Source organism: Arachis duranensis, chromosome 3 (genome assembly GCF_000817695.3).
Source record: "Arachis duranensis cultivar V14167 chromosome 3, aradu.V14167.gnm2.J7QH, whole genome shotgun sequence".
NCBI classification, from domain to species: domain Eukaryota; kingdom Viridiplantae; phylum Streptophyta; class Magnoliopsida; order Fabales; family Fabaceae; genus Arachis; species Arachis duranensis.
Genome location: NC_029774.3, coordinates 129,028,685 through 129,053,375, shown reverse-complemented (window position 1 = coordinate 129,053,375; position 24,691 = coordinate 129,028,685). Strand labels below are relative to the sequence as shown.

Genomic DNA, 24,691 nt, shown 5'->3' with positions numbered 1-24,691 from the left:
TGATGTAATATATTTCACTCATGGTTCAATTGTGCGGCGACATATGTGAAAGATGTGGTATTTATTATCACAATTATGCCATTCACCTTTTATGATACCTATAATTTAGTATGTAACTTTTGTCTAACTTAATTTTTTAATTAATTTTAAATATTTAATAATTATTTATTTTTATATTTTTAAAATTAAATATTAATTTTTAATTTTTTTAATAAATTAGGCAAATATTTCTAGATACTATAACAATCATTTTTTTATTAATTGTCCTGGAGATCCAAATTCCAAGAGCTTAAGATGCCATACGGGTCAAATTGAATGTGAGCGAAAAGTGGGAAGAAGAAAGCGACAGTTAGGTTGTGTTAGGATTGTCTCTCAACTAGAAATATGGAGAATTGGAGATAAAGAAATAGACATGGATATTTTGTTTTTATTCTTAAACATTACAACATTATAAGAATTTGCCGTTTTTAAAATAAAAAATTAGTTATTTCTGTACTTGTTTTTACGTCTAAGGAGATTCTTAATCTTTATTATTTCTTCCTTTTTTTTCTCCTAAAGCAATATTCAAAAGCATTTGAAGAGGTAAAAACAATTCATGTGACTGAGTGGTTGTTTCTTAACCCAGTTACCCACGTAATTGTTTACCTAATCTTAGGGAATAAGAAACGACAAGTCGACAACATAAAATATGAGAATGCATATGCATACACAATTATGGATGTTTCGTGATAAAGATCATCCATCATACCTAACGTAAATTCGTCCGTCTCAAAAAAAAGCACTATATATTCCTTCAGTATTTTTTTTTAAAGAAAATAAGCTCAATACACTAAATGAAGCGTACAAGAGATAAATATGAATTTTAGTAACACCTATATTATCTCCGACATAGTCATCAATAATATAGGTTACTTTTACACCAGTCTTTAGAGCAATAAAACTATCTAGCAACACAGTTCACTACACCTCTTGACTTATTCTAAAAAATAAACTCATTCTTACGCAACCAAATATTCCATATAACGGAGAAGAACCCACTAATCATGTTTTCCGCACATCTTTTCTCAAAGGCAACGACTTCCAACTCTAAAAGTGCTTCTTTATGGATTTTGGGATGCTCCATGCACGACTCACATGACTAATCCATGCGTACCACACCTGCCAAGTGTACTCACACGTAACAAACAAATGTTATACAGTTTCAATTTCCTTGTTACACATAATACAGACATTATTACTTCGTTCAATGATGTCCAAATTACTCGGTCGATCTTTTGTATTAACTCGGCCTACAAGCACAAACCAAGTAAATAACTGTACTCGAGGTGGTACTAGTCTTTTCCATATTCTATTTGTGAACTTATAGTCGAGGATATCTTCCGTTACTGTCTGCACCTGCAAAACCTGCACAAATGAGTTAGTAGTATAAACGTCTTCCTTATCAAATTTTCACACCAATCTATCTTGTGCTCCTTCTATCAATCTCACAGCTTACAAAATAACTAAAAGATGGTTTAAGTTGTCAGTCTCCTATTGGCGTGGTTTCCTCTTCCACTGAAAGTTCCATACCCACTCTATTCCATCCCAAAACCCACAGTCCTCGATCACGGATCATTTGTTATTTGAAATCAAGTAGAGCCTCGCAAAGGAATCTTTCAACTTTTTCGACTGTAATCATGTATCTTTCCAAAATTTGGTTGATTTTCCATCATCTACTTCCATAGCCAGTCCGTCAATCATCTTTTGTCTGACATGTTGCTCTTTTATTTGCAAGTGACAAATATCTTTTCACGGGCCTGCTTTTGTTGGTATAGCTTGAGTAGACAATAATTGTCCAAAATTCAGATTATTGCAGGAGCACACAACCTTTTTCCATAACGGACAATCCTCCTTTACAAATCTCCACCACCACTTAAACAATAAAATTGTATTACAGATCATTTCATCTCCCACATCTAGCCCTCCTAGTTTCTTTGGTGCCTGTATCAACTCCCACTTTACAAGAGCCAGCCGAAGACGTCCATCATCCTTCCCCCAAAAGAAACTCCTTTCCAATGAAATTAGTTTTTTTGCCACTGTAGCTGGCATTTATACAAACTCAAATAGTATGTAGGTAGACTATTAATCATTGAATTGATGAGGACCAACTTCCCTTACTTTCTACAAGCTAAGTTTCTCCTCTACCTTATCTATTACTGGCTTCCATGTTTTAACTAGCCTCAAATTTGCTCCTAACTCAATGCCCAAGTACTTCACTGGTAGTCTTGACGCCTGGCACCCTAATAATTGACACATCCGATGAACCCACTCATAACTACAATTCACTGGTATCAAGCTGGACTTGTCGAAATTAATACTCAATCCGGACATCACTTCGATGCACCTCAAAAGTCTCTTGTAATTTTTTATTGTCTCCTCCTTCGACGGACAGAACAATATAGTGTTATCAGCAAACTGGAGATGTAATAACTCTATATTATTCTGACCGACTAATAGAGGGGCAATTCTCCTATTCCTTACAGCCTCCCCGATCATCCTGTTCAATACATCTACAACCAGCACAAATAGAAAAGGTGATAACGGGTCTCCTTGTCGAAGTCCCCTTTCCATCTTAAATGATTTGGATGGAACCCCATTAACCATTACGGAAATTGATGCTGATCTTACGCACTCTGTGATCCAGGCCCTCCATCTTCTATCGAATTCCATATTTTCTAGCATAATATCAACAAAGTTCTATTTGACTCTGTCATAGTCTTTCTGGAAGTCCAATTTAATAATTGTTGATGCCTTCTTCTTCACTTTTAGTCATTGTACAGTCTTACATGCTATTAACGCTCCATCATGTATCCGTTGTTCTTTGACAAATGCACTTTGTGATTCTCCCACTAGTCCTGGCATTACACTCCTCATTCTTCTTGTCAACACTTCTGATATGACCTTGTAGACGCACCCAACTATACTGATCGATCTAAGATCATTTATCTCCTTTGCACCCACGCAAATTTCGGAGCCAATACTACCCAAGTAACATTGGACTCTACTGGTAACCGCACCATCTCAAAGAAACTTAACACAGCTCTAGTGAATTTCACACCAATCTCCTTCCAGCACCTCTTTATAAAGTTTATGTTATATTCCTTCAGTATATTCCTAATATTTAATTAACCTCCGAATTGAAATATAACTAGAGTCCTTCGATATGATCTACAGTCTATTAATATCTTTCTACTAAGAAAAAGTCTAAGAGTCAGTACTATTTTAAAAATTTGGCCAATATTTAACTATAAAAAAAGTGAATAATCCCACACCATTAAATATAATTTCATATTATTAAAAATATTATTAATAATTAATTAACCATTACAAAACACAAAATTGACTGATACTAACACTACTCTCCTACTAATTCCTTAGCTTCTTCCTCATTGAAAGATTGCATCAATTTTGTCTGTATATTCTATATGTATTTAGTGCATCCTTTTCTTTTTAAACCGAGACTTTGTTTAAATGGCAAAGTAAAGATATAATATAACTAAAGACTTCAATAGAGAAGTATTGAGTTTGAGCCCGGAAGGACGCTAGGATGACTCTTTATTACGATGAACCTTTTTAAATTAGGTCATGGGAAATAGAAAAATTAGTCGATTGTAAATAGTATCTACTTAGATAAGACCAAATATTGTTTTCTAATGAAGTTTGTCATGCCACGTGTGTTGAAAATAACATAAAAGAAACCTACTCATTATATTTTCTAGATGTTTTACCGTGTGGCCCCTTTTCCTAACAAAATTAAATAAAACAAGTCAACAAATTGCGGTTGAAGAACAAGGAAAGAATAAAAAAATTGACCGAGACATTGTATAGTCTATAGTGTGTATAGTAGAATCATATTAGCCAATAGGTGGCGTTTCCGGAGATGGGTCACTTTCTTGGGTGTCACACATCCTGGAAAATGTACTGGTCAACTTAGACATGGTATAAGTCTTTCTACATTTCCTTTTCACCTGCAATACTGGGAAGGATCCATGAAATATACTTCGTATTTTCCGCTTCTTTTTTAATAAATTAACTTTGCGTGCCAGTTTGTAAGTCAATCATTGTTGTTTTCTATTGCGGATAGAGCCTATGTATATAATTATATATAGATTCTGTATCAAAATATTGCTTAGGGATTGTTGATGGTTTCAAAGACCTTCCTATATTTTAGTGTATATATAAAAATAAAAAATATAAATAAATTGGAATATATGTTTGATTAGGAGGAAATGGCTGAAAAGTTTGTTGTACTTGACTTGACCTTGCTCTAGCTTAGTTTCCTTCCAATTTCTACATCTTCTCTCGATAGATCGATCTATTAATTAGTTGAACAAGGAGAAAAGAAAAGCAAGTCTAATCTTACGTGATTAGCGTGAGAAATCGATAGTGGTTAATTTCATCACAATTCATCTGCAATGCATCTAGAGGTATGAATGAAGTGATAACCGTTCTTTTACATTTGCAGTATTGAATTGTATTATAGCTCAAGATACATATGATTTTGGAATTTGTAGGCGGAGACTTGGACAGCGTTGGTTGTGATATTGTGTTTCCTTGGTTTGATTCTGAAGGAGTCAATTATGGGAGGTAAGAGTTCAAGAGAATCTGGCGGTGATAGGAGGCATGTGCCATCGTACGGTTCTGGTGGTGCTTCATCTTCATCTTGGGACAATTATGGATACTCGCAACCGCCACCGTATGCATATCAACCGTCAATTCAACACCGGCCACCCGCCGCTCCGTATTACGATTATCAACAGCCGAAAAGGAGGTTGGATAGGAGATATTCCAAGATTGCTGATAATTACCGTTCACTCGACGAGGTCAGATTAATCATTTTTTGATTGCTAGTATCAATGCCATCTTCTCATGGATCATGGAATCTTGTTAAAGTACTGAATTTTTAAAAGAATAAGTATAGAAAATTAATTTATAAGAGTTTAATTTTAATGCACCTGTAAAACTGTTTTATACAAATAGTCCATCAAAATTAAATTTAACTTTTAATTAGTTTAAATTATCTAACTTTTTTATTGTAAAATTATATTTTTAATCTTTATTTTTTGGACAATTTTGAATTTTGAATTTAGGATTCAGAATTTTAAATTTAGAATTTAAGATTTAGGGTTTAAAATTTAGGATAAAAGGAGAATTTCAAAAAGTTAATTGAAAAATAGTTGATTCCCTTAAATCTTTTGAAAATATTCTGGACCCAGGTTAAAATCTTTTTCAAATAAAGTGAAACCTGTTCTACTTCCTTCTTTGTAAGATTTGTGATGTTAGCACTAAAAGGTTAAAAGATAACACTTGGAGACTTCGCATGACCCAAAATTTCAAGCTATAGACAGTACAAGTATCAGGAAAGCTGCTAGATGGATCACTAAGAACTCTTTCTAAAATATTTCCTATCAGTATCAGGTGTTATCAATTATTATGACGATTTTGGCTTACATATGGTCAAAAACTTTAGTCAGTAACCAGTTCATTGCCTAGAGCAAACTAGTCCTAGCTTGTAACAAGCTGAGGTTAGTTTTTCATAAATTATATGGATGAAACTAACTGCTGAATTTCTATCGCTTTTCCCCTCAAATTTCAATATATTAATTTACATATTCATAACAAATATTATTATAGATCTGTCAGTATCAACTATTCTTTAGGTGATCTATTTCACTCAACAAAGAAAACCATTCTGAATGTAATTGTATTGCACACAGGTTACTGCTGCTCTTTCACAAGCTGGCCTAGAATCTTCTAATCTCATTGTCGGCATTGATTTCACAAAAAGCAATGAGTGGACAGGTTTTATATCCTATTCACTTCTTGATCATTGAATCTCTTGTAGTAATTTGTGGTACTAAATTTATACAATTAACTTTGAAAATCAGGAAAGAGATCATTCAACCGAAAAAGTTTACATCATCTCGGAAATGGCCATAATCCTTATGAACAGGCGATCTCCATTATTGGGACAACTCTATCTGCCTTTGACGAGGATAACTTGATTCCATGTTTTGGATTCGGAGATGGTAATGCCACCCAGATTTACAGATAGATCTTCATGTTTTTCCCATTGCTTGCATTTCCAAATTGCAAACTTGATTTTCTTTCCTGTGTTTCTCTCCCATTGTCAGCATCAACACATGATCAAGATGTCTTCAGTTTCTACCCAGATGATAGATTCTGCAATGGATTTGAGGAAGTTTTGTCAAAATACAGAGAAATTGTTCCTCGTCTCAAACTAGCAGGTGTTGCCCTCACCAGTTATCTTAGTTCTTAGATAGCATTTTTGAATCAGGCCAAGTAGTATGTATAACTCATTGCATTTAATTATGTGACAGGACCCACTTCTTTCGCACCTATCATTGAGATGGCAATGACTATTGTTGAGCAAAGTGGTGGCCAATATCATGTCTTGCTAATAATTGCTGATGGACAGGTAGGTATCTTTCATACATATGTATGTATGTATGTATGTACTTCCATTGCTAATTTTTTGTTATAAATGTTAAGCATAAACTCCAATTTGCATCGATGATACTCAAAATGTTGGCACAGGTGACCAGAAGCGTTGACACAGAGCGTGGCCAGTTAAGTCCACAGGAACAGAAGACAATTGATGCAATTGTAAAAGCCAGGTGATTATTTTTGCCTTCTCTCTTCTGTAATTCCCATTCTCCATTCTTATATTTTTCACAAATTGCAGTGAGTATCCACTGTCAATAGTTTTGGTGGGAGTTGGAGATGGACCATGGGATAATAATGACATGTGTTTTATGTCCTGCCAGTTTGTGAATTTTACTGAAATAATGTCAAAGAGTGTAGATTCAGAAAGGAAAGAGACAGAGTTTGCTCTATCAGCTCTGATGGAGATACCTTCTCAATATAAGGCAACCATAGACCATGGCATATTGGGGTATGAAAATATGGTACCACTACTCCTCATAGTCTTAGTTTGATATGTGTATGTACATGTTTCCCTGAATCTTGTGTTGTTTTAATTGATGAAATTAGTGCTCGGAGGGGATATTCACCGGACAGGGTTGCTTTACCTCCACCTCAATATGACAGGGCTTCCAGCAGCAACAACATATCTTTTCGCAGTAATAGTTTTCAGCAGAGTACTCCTTCGCATACTGTCTATGATAATGCAGTTAGTACCAGTGCAGAATCATCACCGGGTGGCTTATATGATCATAAGGTATTAACATCATTCTATTTAACCTGAGATTCAACTTGACTAGCATATTTTCGTGATTTGATCATCATGATTCATGATCTAATGGTGAATTGCAGCTTTGTCCAATTTGTCTTACTAATGGGAAGGATATGGCCTTTGGTTGTGGGCATCAGGTAAGCAATTATATAATATGGTGATACTGATATATATATATAAGTAAACTTGATTATAAGACTTTATGAAATGTTCTAATTCACATATCACCTTTTCCTCACATGACAGACTTGTTGTAACTGTGGAGAGAATCTTGAATTCTGCCCCATTTGCAGGAGCACAATCGATACTAGAATAAAGCTTTACTAGTTAACTTGGCTCAAACCCTTGTTTCTGTGGCACATGCATACATTGTTAGAACAAGGTTAGCTCATATATCATTCATAAACTTAGCTTTCTATTGATGGCATTGAATAAGTAAAAAAAAGTTAACTAACGTGACAGAGTATATGCAGGGGACCTTGATCGATATGTAGTTAGCCTTGTACACAAAACTACGTTCACGATTTTGAACTAATGTTCCAACTTAATCATACTTGTTTATAGAGAGAGTGGGTTTCCTCCTTGTATATATGAAGTTTGATTTGTGTGTTGTGAGAAAAGGACTTGGTTCATCTAGATTTATTTTGACGTATGTATAATAGTATTTGTTTTAGCTTTCTTTTCTTGCGTCTGATTTTGGTTGATGTATCCCGTAGAGAATCAGAAACTAGATCTGTATTATTTGATTTAATTTTATTTGATTAGTTGCATTTCATGAATTTTTAGCATGATATATCCACCTCACTGACCTCGGACTACATTCTCAACCTAATAAAAAAAAGGGTATATATATTTGCACTTTAATAACCATGAAAGACAACGGCCACATGAATAAGTATACTCCTGTTACTCGATCATTGTGAATAAAGAAGTTAATTTAAAGCATAAGCCCCTGTAGGAAACAAAATAAAAATAAAGGTGTATTCTTTTCTTTTAAAAAAGGTCAGAGAGAAATGAGAGATCAGCAGAGAAGCAAATACACGGATGATGGATGCATGTAGAAATCAAGTAAGAAAGAAAGAATACTAGACAAAAAGGAACGTTGTAGTAGAAGCAATATATAGTCGTATATATGCTCCAAAATAAAAAGCAACAACCCACTGATCTTTCTCCTTCTCTTGAAGCAAACAATTAAGAGTATAAGATGCAAACTACTATATTGGCATTTTCTGAGACGGATGCCATGTTGATGCAGGTCTTTTTTCTTTAACAAATTATATATAGGTTGCGTCTCATATTATTAAGCTTAAAACTAACTGGATGGAGTCACGACACGTTCTGTGAAGTTCTAACATGACATACTACACTTAGCTCTTTTCTTAAACACTTCAGCTTATTAGCCCAACTATATATATTTTCTTTGACGGCAAACATCGTTAATCAATAATTAATCTATTTGAAAAACTGTTGCTTTTACGCCATAACAATATTAAGAAAAACCATGCAGCACTTGCTAGAGTAAGTAGTAAACGGCATCTTATCAAATATACGGTGTGCGGCTTTAATTAATTTGTTTAGTAAAAGAAAAGATTCGGGATTTAAAACCTACCAAACTTATAGATGATTGTAATGAGTTTTTTCCTTTTGTGTAGCTTAATAAGTTTCTTATTTTTCTAGTAAGAAAATAATGATAGGATAAAGTTCAATAAACAAATGGTGCGTGTTTTATGAGTCATCGAAGTCATAATAAATAGATGGGAAGCATATCCGTCCTTTATTTTCCCTCAAAGAAAAGAAAGAAGAAATGGGAAGGAGAAGATGCTCCACCTTTTTGGTGTTGTTATTGACACTCCAAGTGGTGAAGGCTCTGACGGAGGAGGTTCCACTAAGCACGAATTCACGGTGGATAGTAAACCAACAAGGGAAGAGGGTGAAGCTTGCGTGCGTCAATTGGGTGTCCCATCTAGAACCCGTGGTGGCGGAGGGGCTTAGCAAGAAGCCCGTGGATGTGATCTCGAAGGGGATAAAGTCCATGGGCTTCAACTGTGTGAGGCTCACTTGGCCCATTCTATTGGTCACCAATGACTCCCTCGCTTCTCTAACCGTTAGACAATCATTTCAGAGCCTTGGCCTAACTGATTCCGTTGCTGGCATCCAAGCCAATAACCCCTCCATCATCGATCTCAATCTCATCCAAGCTTTTCAGGTCTCTAAACCATTATAATATTCCTTAATTTGTTCCCACATGATGCTTTTCTATTATTTATTTATTGCTACAAATACATGCTGACATGCGTGATGCTTATGTGATAGCGATATTCACTATAAATTATATTTCCTTTGTCGCAAGTGGCCACTAATAAAAACATATTATATATCAACAATTATACTCCCTGCTTAATGCTTATATTCAACCGTGTTGTAACATAGTTTAAGAGCTTAATTAGTTGGACTACTCTCTCAACCACCTAACATATTAAATACATGATTCTTTTAGTGGCAGGCCATTTCATTTTTTTTATTTCTTATCATTTAAATTTAAATATTACGTGTATTTCTTAAGATGGTTTCGCCTACTTTTGACTTACACTTATTTTTTGAATTTAAATAAACAAAAAAAAAATTGTAGTAATGTGTAACAGTTTGTTAGTATCAAAATCAAAAGATAGTGTGTCATTTATGTATAACTAATTATTGAAATTGAATAGATGCATTTACTGTTTTGAAAGAATAACAATGTATTGCAAATCAGGCAGTGGTGAAGAGTCTCGGGGACAACGATGTGTTGGTGATCTTGGACAACCACATAACCGAACCAGGTTGGTGCTGCAATAACAACGATGGCAATGGCTTCTTCGGCGATAAATATTTCTACCCAGACCTCTGGATCCAAGGCCTCACCAAGATGGCCACTATTTTCAACGGAGTCACCAACGTTGTAGGCATGAGCTTAAGAAACGAGCTTCGTGGCCCCAGACAGAATGTCAACGATTGGTACAAGTATGATATCTCTAAATAACTCTCTTTTAGGGTTTTGAGATTTGGAATTTACGTTATTGTCCTTGTGTATATGAAGGTATATGGTGAAAGGAGCGGAAGCGGTTCATGCAGCGAACCCAAATGTGATTGTAATCTTGTCCGGCTTAAGTTTTGACAAGGACTTATCGTTCGTTAGGAATAGAGCAGTGCAAGTGTCTTTTAAGGGGAAACTAGTTTTTGAGGCGCACTGGTATGCCTTCACGGATGGTCAAGCTTGGGTTCAAGGGAACCCCAACCAAGTGTGTGGACAAGTGTCTGCAAACGTCATCACCAATTCTGCTTTCTTGCTGGACCAAGGATGGCCCTTGTTTTTCAGCGAGTTTGGGTTGGACTTGAGAGGCACCAATCTTAATGATAATAGGTACATCTCCTGCTTCATGGCTCTCGCAGCTGACCTGGACTTCGATTGGGCCTATTGGACTCTTGTTGGCAGTTACTATTTTAGACAAGGCGTTGCTGGAATGGAAGAGTTTTATGGGCTTCTTACTTGGGACTGGGCCAATGTTAGAAATACTACGTTCTTGCAAAGGATCTCTTCCCTACAACTTCCCTTCCGAGGTAAGCAAAAGCCCATTGTTTGGCCCATTGAAGTGTATTTACTGTTTAGGTGTTTAATTTATGTTTTGTATTTTATGTAGGACCAGGCATAACACAAGGTAATCCATACAAAGTAATTTACCATCCTTTGACGGGGCTTTGTGTGACAAGGAAGTCAATACAAGACCCATTGAGGTTGGGCCCTTGTTCTAACTCTGATGGTTGGAAGTATACGCCTCAAAAGATACTAAACGTAATGGGAACTTACTATTGCTTACAAGCGGATCAAGAAGGAAATCCTGCAAAACTTAGCATAATTTGCTCTGCTTCTAACTCTAAATGGGAAATGATCTCAGACTCAAAGTTGCACCTCTCCTCTAACCTCACCGATGGTTCTAAGGTTTGTTTGGATATAGATTCCAACAATAATATTGTGACCAATGCTTGTAAATGCTTGAGCACAGATCATACTTGTGACCCTGGAAGCCAATGGTTCAAACTTGTTGACACTGGAAGGTCAACAACCTCATCCATGTTGAATTTACCCTATGCTTTATGGGATTCATTATTCGAGTTAATAAACCTGCTTTCAAAGGCATATTTGTAAATTTATTTGACAATTTGTACTCAAGTGTATTGGCATTACAAAAATGACATTAATTATGTAGAGTCTTGCTTAGCAAATGATAAATGTACGATAAAAGTATGAAGAAGCAGAAAAATGGGGTTAACTAATCATTACTGAAGTGTTGAAAGTTAAATAGTCTGATTCCTTCATATCATAAAAAGTTGTGTGAATTTTATACCTTTCTTATATATCTTGTAAACATATGATTCCTTCAGTACTAGTAACTTTTGCAAGGTGTGAATCCAAAAGTTTGATCGAAGAATATATAGAACACTTAGTTACTAGATTACTAATGAAGAACATTTAGCAAAACTTTAAGTTACTCATAAAGTACAACGATACAAATTAAAAAGCTTACACCACTCGTGTGATAATCCATTAATCTTACAAGTGTTTAGCAGAACATACCAACTACAAGAAAGCCATAAAATAAAGGTGATCGATACTGCCGAGCCTTTATCTGAAATCTCAGATTCTCCATGGTTACTTTATAGAGGAGTTAAACCCCAGAACAAGCAAGGTAGAAATTTAATAAATTTGGAATGAATGAATAATTATATATAAGGCTTAGAGGTAGCTAGCTACCATTGCTCCTAACTGGTATCTTCTGTTAAATTCCACTGTGCCTTTTGCTGCAGCAGCATTACTTGATTCTTGTTGAAGATGGCAATGGTGCCCAGGAAGTTGCAATCCCACTTTTTTTCAGCATCAGATGACAGTACAATGACCAAACAAATTCGTGCCACTCATGCTCCTGTTGATGATGAACGCATTGATGTTAGGCCTCTTCTTAATGTGGTTCAACACATTTTCAACTCTGCTGCTTCTATCATCCCTGGCATTGTTCAGGTATATCTTATTTAAATAGTTTCCGTTATAGAAAAATACATTCGATTCTTTTAAGATTATCTTATTTTAACAAAGACACTTTTCTAATATAATATATGAATATCTTTTGATGCATCTTATTAAAGTATAGTTATTAAATATTTGACTTGTGCTGAAACTTCACACAGGGAAAGCCAGCAAAATTGGATAGCTTAATGGATAGCTTCCAACAATCTGAGTTAACAGACATGCTAGATATCACCTCCCACACAATTAACAAAGTTTCTTGCGAGGTTTTGTTTTTATTTTTTTATTTTTGAAAAATAAATTGTTTCATATATGATTATATATACACTCTAATCTCTTAATGCCTTCATGGTTGTGTCAGATATCTTGCAAGTGTTTGAGTGGTGGAGATGCACATGCCACAACCATGGGGATACTAAGCATGCTGTCAAGATATTCATGGGAGGCCAAGGTGGTGATAGCATTGGCGGCATTCGCGACCAACTTTGGCAAGTTCTGGCTTCTGGCTCAGGTTCATGCCACCAACCCTCTTGCCAGGTCTGTTGCAATGTTGAAGCACATCCATGAAACGCTGGAACAAGTGAATGAATTGGGACCCAAGTTTGAAGCAATCAGCCACCTTCTCAAGGCCATGTTGGATGTAACCAACTACATTATGCAGTTCCATGAGCTTCCCTCTCAGTACATTGACCCTGAAGCACCAGAGACACTAGCTGCCTCCAATCTTATTCCAAGTGCTGTCTATTGGACCATTCGGAGTATCATTGCCTGCGCAACACAGATTCTAGGCATCATTGGCCTTGGTCAAGGGTATTAATCAATATAAAATATCCTAGCAGCTCATGATTTTTGGGATCAAATTCAAATTCTGAATTAAACTTGTCTTTTTTGTCTTAGATTCATGTCATCAACAATAGAGACTTGGGAACTTTCAAGTTTGGCTCATAAGCTCAGTAACATAAACAGCCACCTTCTTAAGCAACTTGACCTCTGTCGTCAACATTTAGGTATGCCAGTCTTATTTGCTTATTCACAACAATGATACATATGTTGAAGAAACGCTTGAAAGATCATGTTATGATGCAGATGATAACAAACAACGAGAAGCATTTGAAACACTTCAGATCCTTTTTCAGACATCTCACCCTGACAACATGAAGATTCTCAAAGCCTTGATTTACAACAAGGATGATATGTTGCCATTGTTTGATGGCTCTACCAAACAACGGGTTAACCCTGATATTTGGTTTATGATCATGTTTGCTCATTAGTTCTTACACCATTAGATGTAGTAATGCAATCATCCAATGCTTCATCTTCAGGTTAGCATTGAGGTGCTGCGGAAGAAAATTGTGTTACTCTACATAACAGACCTCCATCATATTTCTGATCAAGAGATCATGATCTTTGAACAAATGTATCAAGAATCACGCCAGGAATCGAGCAGGTTTGAGAGCCAATACGAATTAGTTTGGATCCCAATTGTGGACAAGGGAACCCCATGGACAGAAGAGAAACAAAACAAGTTTGTGAAGCTGCAATCTATGATGACTTGGTACTCACTCTACGACCCTTCCATGTTGGAGCCAGCAACCATCAGGTACATAAAAGAGGTGTGGCTTTTCAATAATGCTAAGCCAATAATTGTAGTTCTGGATCAGCAAGGAAAGGTTGTTAACCTGAATGCAATACACATGATGTGGATTTGGGGAAGCTTGGCTTATCCTTTCTCCAGTTCAAGGGAGGAAGCATTGTGGAAGCAAGAATCATGGCGGCTTGAACTGTTGGCAGATACAATTCATCCATCTCTCTATGATTGGGTATAGTATAGTCCTCCCATTCTTTCTTTAGATAAGTTCATAATGCACTTCCATGTATGATTTTTAAACTCCTTCCAGATAGCACAAGGCACATACATATGCTTGTATGGAGGGGACGACATAGAGTGGATTCGAAAGTTCACAAGGAAGGCACGATCACTGGCAGAAACTCTCAAGTTACCACTGGAGATGATCTATGTAGGGAGAAGCAACCCAGGAGAAAAGGTTCGAAAAATCAACACGGTCATTGAAGAAGAAAAGTTAAGCAACACACTCCCTGACCCTGGGCTTACCCTTATATGGTTCTTCTGGGTTAGGCTGGAGAGCATGTGGCACTCAAAACTGCAGCAGGAAAAGAAAGTTGAAAATGATGAGATAATGCATGAGATAATGAGGATTCTAGGCTTTGACAGCAGTGAGCAAGGGTGGGTTGTTATGAGCAGAGGCACAGAGACTATGATGGCAAAGGGAAAGGGAGACACATTCCTGAATTGCCTCAATGACTATGATCAATGGAAGGACAAGGCAGAGGAGAAAGGGGTTTTGCCTGCAATGGATGATTATATTCAAGGATTACAAACCCCACATCATTGTAACCGCTTGATACTGCCGGGAACCAATGGCAGAATCCCAGATAAGGTGGTTTGTGTCGAATGCGGCCGTCCCATGGAAAAGTTCTACATGTATCGCTGCTGCACAGACTGAAATATCAAATCAACTTCATATTTCATATGTATGCTTACGCCATTTGAACCCCCTTTTTCTTGTTAATTTAGACCCAAGCACCATACAAAATAAAAGTCTACTCTCCAAAAACGTGAGTCAGTAATATTTTTCAATTTAGCATGTTCAAATTTAGACTCCAAGATGTACTTCCATTTAGTCCTACTGTTTTGTAAAGTTTAACCTCCAAACACTGATCAATCTATTGTTGTTTATACTTGATTCCATCTGCATCTATGGCTCCATTTTTTTGGGGGGTTTTACAAGACAAAAGATTGTTTTACTTTTACATTAAAGAACAATGTGCTAAGCTCTAACAAGTAATTAAGAATGGTAAAATAAGATTAACAAGGCAAATAAATGGTCATTGTGGAGTAGATTTAGTGGCAGTGGTAACAGAGTTCCATATCTGTGCAAGAGGGGCAATGATAGCACCCATTCCTCTAAGTGTGGCAGCAGAGGCAACTCCAAGTGCAACAGTCTCAACATAACAAGGCTTTGAATCAAGCTTCATGTAACATATCACTCCGGATCCTCTATCCATCCCTTGGGATTCATAATGTGATATCAGCTCCTTTGGCGACGGAATCTTCCTTTTCTGGTTTGGTTTCGATGAGGGTGATGCATTTGGAATTGGTGGCTTTTCAATCTCTAAGAGCTCTTCACAGTTAAGTCACCAGAACCTGTGCGGATCCAGTGTCATGAAATCATCAGAAAGATGTCACTTTTGCTACAAAGAGTCAAATGCTAAAGAGTAAAAAGTAGCTGAACATCAAAATTTATTATTTTTTGTCATCACTTGACTAGTAATAACTTGCATTTATATTTATATGTATTTATATATAAAAAATATATAATTTACACTTATATTTATCAAAATTTACACAAATAAATAACAATTTAATATTTGTGATGTAATAAAGATGAAAATCGACATAAACCGAAAAAAAAAAAAACGGGTCCAATTAGTTCGGCAATGGTGGACTCTATAGTGCTCCATAGCATCGCATCTCTACCTGTGATCCAGGGCATCCTACGGTCCTTCAACGTGCCACTTGTCCACCTGTTAGCATTTGTTAGTTTGGAAAATTCTAAAATATTAGAAGCAGGGTTTGAACAGAAACCTCTTGAGTGCAATTCACCTTCAATGCCACTTTGTCAATATAGTTCTCATTCTTATATGTGACAAACATTAATTATATAGTAAATTTTTGAATTAAATAATTATATAAATATCTAATTTAATTTTAATTTTGTATTTTTTATTTTTTGAATTAATGATATTTTTAATTATGTACTATTATTAATAGAAATATAAACTTTACTAAAAATTTATTAATCTTTATCTATTTTAATGTTAGTATTGTGATTAAAGTTATTTGTTTTGATACTAATATTAAAATTTACTGATATTATGGATTGGTATTCTTATTGTATCAAATTAAAATACTATTGTAGTAGTACTAACTAATTTTATGTCTATATTTGTATTAGTTGTCTTTAAAATTTGAGACTTATTTATTCTTAAAATATTGGTGAAGATGTGTATTTTAAAATTTTTAAGATTTTTGACTATTTTTTAATTACATATGACTGATTTTACCGATTTAAATAGAGATTTATCGGTTGAACTAATAAACCAATAAAATCGATTCGGTTCTTTTGTGATAGTTAAATAATGACCAAAATTATTAAGATGCCCCCTAGAGTTTTTTAATACTAGAAGTAACATTTTTCTGCATTTAAATTTTGAATTTAATTTTTTAAAATTTTAAATTTTTATTTAAAAAATTAAAATATAATTTTTCATTTATAAATATTTTTTTCGTCTTTTTTTTTTAGATTCTACCTATCAAATAAATGATATATTTTTTCAATCATATTTTTTTATATTAACTATAAAATAAATAATAAAAAATTATACTTTATTCTCTAAAATAAAAGTTAAAAGTTAAAGGATCCAAATCGCAAATGGTCATACTTTGATTGTACCAGTAGACAGGTAGGATAATGTAACTCAAAAAATATTACAGCACGCTGTTTAAAACTGGTTAATTAAGAAAATTCGATATAGACTTCGAAAACATGAACATCCCCAACTTCAATATAAAAAAAGATTTTACCAAAAGAAGCAACCATACAAAAGAAAAGTAAAAATACAAATAAGTGAATGTGTGTAAACAACACGACCGAGAAAGAAACTACGATAATAAGAATGCGTAGTTAATTGGTAGAGACATGAAAGACTCAAAGAAGTTTTTGTTGAAGATTGATATACGCTTTCATTGACACGTCTTTCTGCAAAAATAATTTAGACGAAAAATGTAACGCCTTTCAAAAGCGACGACAAAGAATGTGAAATTTGGAGCTCCTTCTGATTCCCATGCCATAAGCCTAGGGCTGGTAATGAGTAGGGTAGAGTTTGGACTCTACTCTAATTCTATTCGCGGGTTGAAAATTCAAAATTCTACCTTACCTTACTCGCAAATTGAAAATCTCTCAATCCTAAGCATATCCGTACCCTAAAGTTCTAAACCCTACTCTATCAGGTTTTATCAGCAGAAAAATAAAAAATTTTCAAGCAAACATAAAATTCAACAATTCCAAATTTCATACATATTAATAAAATAAAAAATAAAAAACTAAGTTCAAATTAATAAAATCTTAGAAAAATCTAACTTAGTGATTATTTCAAATTTTTATAAGAGGAAGATTGTGAGTTCAACACTCACTTTCTTCATTATATACATAACTTTTACATGTATATTATATAATGTATTAGGGGTACGGGTATGGTAGGGTAGGGTATACCATACTCTACTTTATCTGTAGCAGATCGAGTAGACAACCCTACTCGAACGAATTGCTCCAGATTAAGTACTCACAGGTAGAGTATATATTGCCAGCACTACCTAAACCTTGCTTTGCCCTACCTGCTCCTCTTTGGGCTTAAGCCCTTCTTCTAATCAGGTCTAACGCACTACAAATCAAAAATATCCAATACCATTGCTCTTAGAGAAAACAATAAAGAGAAAAACCAACAGAGGCAGACAGAATTTTTTGGGATTTAACACAAGATGGAGACTTCACTGTGGCTAGTACATATCACGCCATAGCAAATCGACCTGGTGTTGTAGATGTAACCTGGAACCTGATTTGGAAATGGTTGGGACCTCAACGAATCAAAATATTTAATTGGTTGCCTGCCCATAAGAGAATTATGATCTCAACCAGGAGGGCAAGACTCTTTGGCTCTCCTCTAGATTGTCATCGGTGTGCGGGTGTTCCCGAGACGATGGAACATGTGATCCGTGACTGTCCTGCAGCGTCTAAGCTTTGGACGCAACTCATTCATCCTTCTAAGTTGAGTTATTTTTTTAGAGCTCCCTTCGATGTCTGGTTTTGCTAGAATTTAGTTGCGGAAATTGGACAAAATAGCCAAATCAAATGGTTGACCATCTTCATGACAACCACTTGGATGATTTGGAAATGGCGAAACAAAGAATTATTTTTCCCACCGTTTAAAAGGCCTCAGAATGCTTCCTTCAACATCCTTCCATATGCCCATGAGATAACCACAGCTTTCAACAAAGCCAGTTTCATGACAGGGAGCACAAGAAGGAGAGTATGGAGTTTTATTTAGAAGCGAAGAGGGAGTTTGGATTGCAGGGTATATGGTCAATCTTGGGTGTTGCTCAGCCTTTCAAGCGGAACTCTGGGCAGTGTTTCATAGCCTTAGAGTAGGCTGGCGATTGGGTTTGAAGAAGATTCTAGTCGAGTTAGACACCCTAGCAACTTATACAGTGATCATTCAAGAACAAAAAAAAGTAAACATCCAGAAAAATTAGTGCGACTTATTGGTGCACTGCTAAGACAAGATTGGGATGTTATGCTCAAGCACACCTACCGAGAAGGCAACAGAGTAGCAGATCTTTTGGCCAAGGAGAGCTTGATTTGTGACTTTGGGCTAATCTTTCTTAATTTGTCTCCCTCAAGTATTAGGCAATGCTTAGATGAAGACATCAGAGGGGTATCATTACCCCGATTAATTCCTATATCTGCTGTTTAATTTTGGGTCCCAAGACCTCGACTCTCAACCAAAAGAAAAAGAGAAAAACCAACAAAAAGAATACAATTAACATTTAAAATAAACATAGACAGTATAAAAAATTAATTTCTAAGTAGTTAATATTATCCATTTTTTATTTATAAAATTATTGTTTTAACCTTCAATTTTTAGATGATTTAGAATATTTAAAGTTATATTTTAGAATTTAGACTTACTAAATAAATATAGACTTACATTTTTTCTAACAGTTATTATCTTTCCAATATTTGGATGACATGCTGATGGAATTACGTGGAGTTTAGAAAATGACATCCTTCTCCAGAAGTTTGATTCTGCCAATAATTTCGTGTATGTTTAGTAATTTAGTTTAACGTTCAAAAAGTTTACACGTTTAAAAGTGTTAAACATTAGATTAAATTTGTTTGGATTATTTATTTAAAAAAATTCTAAAAAATTAATTTTATTATAAACCAATTTAATTAACTTTTTTATTTTTAGTTTTGAAAATCCAAAAGATAGGAATAATAAAAAGTTGTTTTATCTCTTTTTTTATGTAACTAGTATATTTTTCAATTAATTTACTATAATTGGTTATATCCTAAATTAGTTTTTTAGTAAAATTCTTTTTTTAACATGATTTTTACTCTTAAACGTATTTTTACTTGAAGCAATATTTTGTAGTTTTTATTTTTAGTTTTTATCATTGATAATTGATTGCAAAATTTATTTTTTCATTTATCCTTCTTCACTTTCTTCTTTTTATACATACACCGTCTTCTTCATTTTATTTCTCAACTATCATTCTTCACCTTTTTCATCTTTTCTACATGCAAGATTATCTTTATTTTGTTTTTTAACTATTTTTTTATTTTTCATCTTTATTTTATTTTATACATCTTATTGTTATTTTTGTTTAATTTATAAACCTGTTTGCCTTTTATTATTATAGTTTATAATTATTAGATATTATCAGTTATATATATATATTTAATATTATGTGTAATTTCTTATAATATGCATATAATATTTAAAATGTTGCAATGTAAAAAATAGTTAAAATAATAATATTAAAATTTTGATCTAATTTTTACTTTTTTAGTAATTTCACATCTAAAAATATTTTAATCATTATTATTCAAATAATATTTTATCAATTATAATTATTTTTAAATTAAAATATTTAAATATAAATCACATTAAAACAAACTCAACTTTAATCAAAATCAATTTTACTATAATCGAATTAAATTTAATTTCAATTTACAAAAACTAAATCAAACACACGCTATTGGGATAAAAGCATGCGCAAGGTGCTTGCAATTATTGGCCTGTTGATGCAATTGCAAAATTTAATCTCTAGTAGTATGTTTTCTTTGTATTTATTTCGGAGGCACAGTTGACTATATAGGAAAGCATTGAAAATTTTTGTCCATTAGCGAGTAATTTGTTAATGACAGAATCTTTGCTGAATTCAGCAGGCATCACTCAAATTTGAATACATATATACATTATATATTTAAATGTGGAATCAGTCTTCGGTAGAAATATCTCACTCAATTATAGATAAACATATTCATCAACTGCTATGCTGCTAATAATATATAGTATACTTATAGTAATTATTAATTAATGATCTATAACTATTAGAATTTAGATCTTACGGGAACATTAGTATAATTATATTTGATTAAATTAATTATATAGATTATACGATGTGATGATGATGATTGATGAGACGAGGACAGCACCATCATTCCTCGTGCTCAACTTGCATGTCAACTTGAATTTCCAATTCACACAGCAGCTTCCTTCTAAGTTCTCGTCAGCAGATCATGCGTATACTTTGAGGAATAATCTAGAACATGTATACACTCATTTACATCAAATTTGACTTATTAAAATTAGAGTCTAGTTAAGGTGTTTAATATAAAAAGAATTGTTGAAAATAAAATTTTCCATGTTTTTGTAATCTATTTATTTAAAGAAAAAAATTAAATACTTTAGATAATCTATTAACAAGTGCAAAATACCATTAAAAGAATACTCTAAGACACTGTTAAAAAAATTAATTATTAAAAAAAATGATACTAAAATTATTTAAAAAATTAATGTTTATAATAGTTAAAAAAAAACCAATTTTTTTATAAAAAGATATATCTTGCTAAAATGACACTCTTTTTTTCTATATTTGTAAAATGTACATTTTTTTCCCTTATAACTTTTAAAAAAAAAATTTTTAATCTATTTTAATTTTTTTTTGTATTAACTAATATTAATTTTATCCATTTTCAAAAAAAATAAATTACTTTTTACAAAAATACCTTTTAGAAAAAATTTTATTCTTTTGTCATTAAATTTTACTTACTAAAATATCCTTTAATAAATTATTTTTTATTGATTAAATTATAGTTTTACTAAAGTATTTTTTAAAAATTTCTAATAATTAAATTTGTTTTTTTAAGAAATTCTTCAATAATTTTTAATTATTAAATTATAATTTTACCAAAATTTTTATTAATAATTATTTTTATATTTTACTATTATTTTTCTGATATCAATATATATTATTTTAACATTAAATAAAAGAATCTTATCACTTTAATTATGTATAAAAATTAATATATATTAATATCAGAAAATAGTTTTACCAAGATTTTTTTAATGTTAAAATAATATATATTGATATTGAAAAATTAATAATAAAATATAACTATAATTGTTAAAAAAATTTGATAAAATTATAATTTAATAATTAAAAAATTATTGAAGGGTATTTTAAAAAAATAATTTAATTATTAAATTTTTTAAAAAATATTTTAATAAAAATACAATTTAATTAATAAAAAATAATTTATTAAAGGTTATTTTAGTAAGAAAAATTTAATGACAAAAAAATAAAATTTTTGTTAAAGAGTATTTTTGTAAAAAATATTTTTTTTGAAAAATTGATAAAATTAACATTATTAATTAACACAAAAAATTTAAAATTGAAAAGAGTATATATTTTATAAATGAAAAAGAGAGTATCATTTTAGCATTTCTCAAAAGAAGAAGAGTGAAATTTTTCTTAAATTTTATTCTTTTTAAAATCTTGGCCATTTACATGAGACAGTATAGAAAAATAATGTTTTTTTCTAAACGATGTAAAGAATAGACTAAAAAAAATTAATTTTAATTTTAAAATTTAAATTTTAAATTAATTAGATTGATTCATGTTTAATAAGTCTAAAATATAGTCTATTATTCATATTATTTACAATTTTTGTTATTTATCTAACAGAATTGCATTTACATAATTATTTATTTTTTTATTTATGCGTCTTTTTTTTCTTTCTTCCTCCTTCTTTTGGTCTCTCTTTCTCTTCACTTCATGGAATGGATCTCATCTAACCATCGGTTTGGATAGTTATTAATGTAAGTAGAAGACACTGCAATTCGGTACGTATGTGGGATATGACTTAAGTAGGGAATATTAATAAGTGTTATATTAGGTAACTAATAATTTTTTTGAACAATATAAATAATTACTAATCAAATTAAAACATATTATATCTTTAAATTATTTATTTAAATTTTAATATTAGAATAATCATCTGCACACTTAGTAAAATGAATATCTAAAATATTTATTATTCATATTATTTATTATTTTTATTGTCTACCTATATTTTTTTATTAATAATGCTTCGCAAATAAATCGGTTCTTGTAAGCTTAAGATTTAATCTAATACTAAAACGTTTACTAGACTAGTAAAGTATAATGCGGATAGCAAATAAAGCAGAGATAAACAAAAGATTTTTGGCAGAAGGTTTTAAAGATTGTGTCTATCGACGATTTTGGAAGATTACTTCGCTAATGGCTCTCAGGTCTTTTCGATTTAGGTCACAATGTTAAAAAAAAAAAATCTACATATTAACCTTTTTCAATACAGGCATTTATGAGTTTACAAAATTTTCTTTTCAACTGATCAAATATAACCCTAACTAACTGTTATTTGACCAATGGCTAATAATAAATTAGGCATTTACTAATCAATAATATTAGAGGAAGAAAAACACTTAGAGTTTTTCTTATTTAATATTCGTTAATTACTATCTGTTCTGATTGATTTTAACTAAATTTTTTTTAGCATCAAACATTTTTGTTTACTGATTTACTCTTTTGATCATCCTTAGTCCTTAAAGCCAAGGACACAAAACTAATGGCATATTTGTCTCTTGTTGTACCCCATTCTCATTCCAATTTCTCACTCTCTTCGTTCAAGTTTTCTCTTACTCACTGTGCCTACGCCGATGCCACTACCACTGCTGCCTCATGTTCAACAAACCAGCCTGAACCAAATGATGAAGAAATAACTAAGCAAAATGTTATAACTTATAAGCATAACGAGTGATTAATGAGATCATTTATTCATAATATCCGCAACAATTAAACTATATAAAATGAGGAGTAAAAAAACGGTATAGTTTGTAATTGGACAAAATAATCGGACAAAATGCATCGAACAATAATATAGTCTGTAATTGGACAAAATAAGCTTCCTTATCTCCTCTCGTTTGCTCGGAAGCAGTACAATAATATAATTCCTTCAACAAATTGAAATACTTACATGGTTTAACGATAAGAGAAAGTTGTTTTTAAGCTCACTACTACGTCACCAACAAATATTATTTTATTAAAAATAATTTAATATTTATACTGACTAAATATTAACCAAAATTGATAAAAATTATTGACTCTTAAGAGTTTTTATATTTTTTTATTCTATTATTCATTTTATTTTAAAAAAATAGTATAATAATAATTTAATATAGTCAAATACGACTTACAAAGAAACATGTTAATTAAATTATGAGTACAATTTTGAAATAACAAATTTATATTACAAAATGAAATAATTATCCATAAATTATTTTCTAATGCTAATGGGGAAGGTCAACATTTAACCCATTCCGAAGTCCAAACTCTCTTTTTAAATTCTGCAGCCCATAGTTTCAATCAAAAGAAACCGCCGGTGTGAACGATATTAAAATTTAAAACTGGGACGAAGCGACGAAGTCGAATAATTAACACCCAACATAGCCCAGGCACAATGTTTCGCCGTTGGAAAAACCGGAAAACAGTAAAGCTTTTGTCGTTTAGTATAATTTATATTTTAATTATTTATTTAATTTCTTATTTATAAATCTTATACCATCCAAAAATTGTTCCTGAATTCATTACAACAAATAATAGAATTGAACAGAGTCAGAAATTGTAATTAACGTTGATGATACTCCAATTGCAATAACAAATTATTAATTATGAGTTGGTTTTTATATTATATTTTTACTAGTGTTTTTGTCCGTAATAACATTACGGAAATATAAATTTTTTGAAATTATATTGATTTTGTTATGATATTATAGATTATGGCAAAAAAATTTATAAAATCAAACTATTTTTATACAAAAGTCGTAGGGGATGAAAATTCGTGTCGGCTAAGAAGACCAAGTTTTCGTAAATAAAAGTTTAATCTTTTACTAATAATTAATTTTAATATCTATTATCTAAAAATTAAAAGAATTTAATGTATATATTTTTATATTTGATTAGGTATTAAGTTTGTTACATAAAAAAATTGATTTTTATGTTTGTTATTTAAAAATAATATTATATATATAATTAGATATTAATATAAAAAAATTTATATTGATAGTTATAAAATTAACTCAAAATTATTTTTTTAATTGAATATTGATTCTAATTATTTATCACAACATTA

At 32.2% G+C, this 24,691-nt stretch overlaps 3 protein-coding genes and 1 non-coding gene across 7 annotated transcripts; 3 read left to right on the top strand and 1 right to left on the bottom strand.

Annotated features, from left to right (window-relative positions):
- Nucleotides 1-4,181: 4,181 nt before the first annotated feature.
- On the top strand, nucleotides 4,182-8,043 carry LOC107481840 (E3 ubiquitin-protein ligase RGLG5). 3 transcript variants are annotated; one of them, XR_001590650.3, is made up of 12 exons: nucleotides 4,182-4,466; nucleotides 4,554-4,862; nucleotides 5,757-5,841; nucleotides 5,928-6,068; nucleotides 6,174-6,287; nucleotides 6,381-6,478; nucleotides 6,598-6,677; nucleotides 6,746-6,955; nucleotides 7,054-7,240; nucleotides 7,336-7,392; nucleotides 7,502-7,637; nucleotides 7,718-8,043. XR_001590650.3 is itself a non-coding variant. In XM_016102163.3 (11 exons), exons 1-11 carry the CDS (start codon nucleotides 4,455-4,457, stop codon nucleotides 7,580-7,582), a joined length of 1,374 nt encoding a protein of 457 aa, XP_015957649.1. In that variant the 5' UTR covers nucleotides 4,183-4,454; the 3' UTR covers nucleotides 7,583-8,043. The 3 variants fall into 3 exon arrangements, 1 of the variants encoding a protein (XP_015957649.1); XR_001590649.3 differs by having other exon boundaries at nucleotides 4,183-4,466; nucleotides 7,729-8,043; XM_016102163.3 differs by having other exon boundaries at nucleotides 4,183-4,466; nucleotides 7,502-8,043.
- Nucleotides 8,044-8,910: 867 nt separating this feature from the next.
- LOC107481839 (glycosyl hydrolase 5 family protein) lies at nucleotides 8,911-11,569 on the top strand. Its single transcript, XM_016102162.3, has 4 exons — nucleotides 8,911-9,461; nucleotides 10,008-10,255; nucleotides 10,332-10,852; nucleotides 10,933-11,569. The coding sequence occupies exons 1-4, from the start codon at nucleotides 9,060-9,062 to the stop codon at nucleotides 11,436-11,438; spliced, it is 1,677 nt and encodes a 558-aa protein (XP_015957648.1). The 5' UTR covers nucleotides 8,911-9,059; the 3' UTR covers nucleotides 11,439-11,569.
- A 307-nt stretch (nucleotides 11,570-11,876) lies between these two features.
- Nucleotides 11,877-15,067, top strand: LOC107481837 (protein SIEVE ELEMENT OCCLUSION B-like). Of its 2 annotated transcripts, XM_052259175.1 has the most exons (8): nucleotides 11,877-11,979; nucleotides 12,098-12,308; nucleotides 12,476-12,580; nucleotides 12,676-13,124; nucleotides 13,212-13,321; nucleotides 13,401-13,543; nucleotides 13,637-14,134; nucleotides 14,213-15,067. In XM_052259175.1, exons 2-8 carry the CDS (start codon nucleotides 12,123-12,125, stop codon nucleotides 14,837-14,839), a joined length of 2,118 nt encoding a protein of 705 aa, XP_052115135.1. In that variant the 5' UTR covers nucleotides 11,877-11,979; nucleotides 12,098-12,122; the 3' UTR covers nucleotides 14,840-15,067. The 2 variants fall into 2 exon arrangements, with proteins under 2 accessions (XP_052115135.1, XP_015957647.1); XM_016102161.3 differs by lacking the exon at nucleotides 11,877-11,979 and having other exon boundaries at nucleotides 12,070-12,308.
- A 1,774-nt stretch (nucleotides 15,068-16,841) lies between these two features.
- LOC127745983 (small nucleolar RNA snoR137) lies at nucleotides 16,842-16,993 on the bottom strand. Its single transcript, XR_008007606.1, has one exon. It is a non-coding gene; the product is annotated as a small nucleolar RNA snoR137 (small nucleolar RNA).
- Between the last annotated feature and the right edge of the window lie 7,698 nt (nucleotides 16,994-24,691).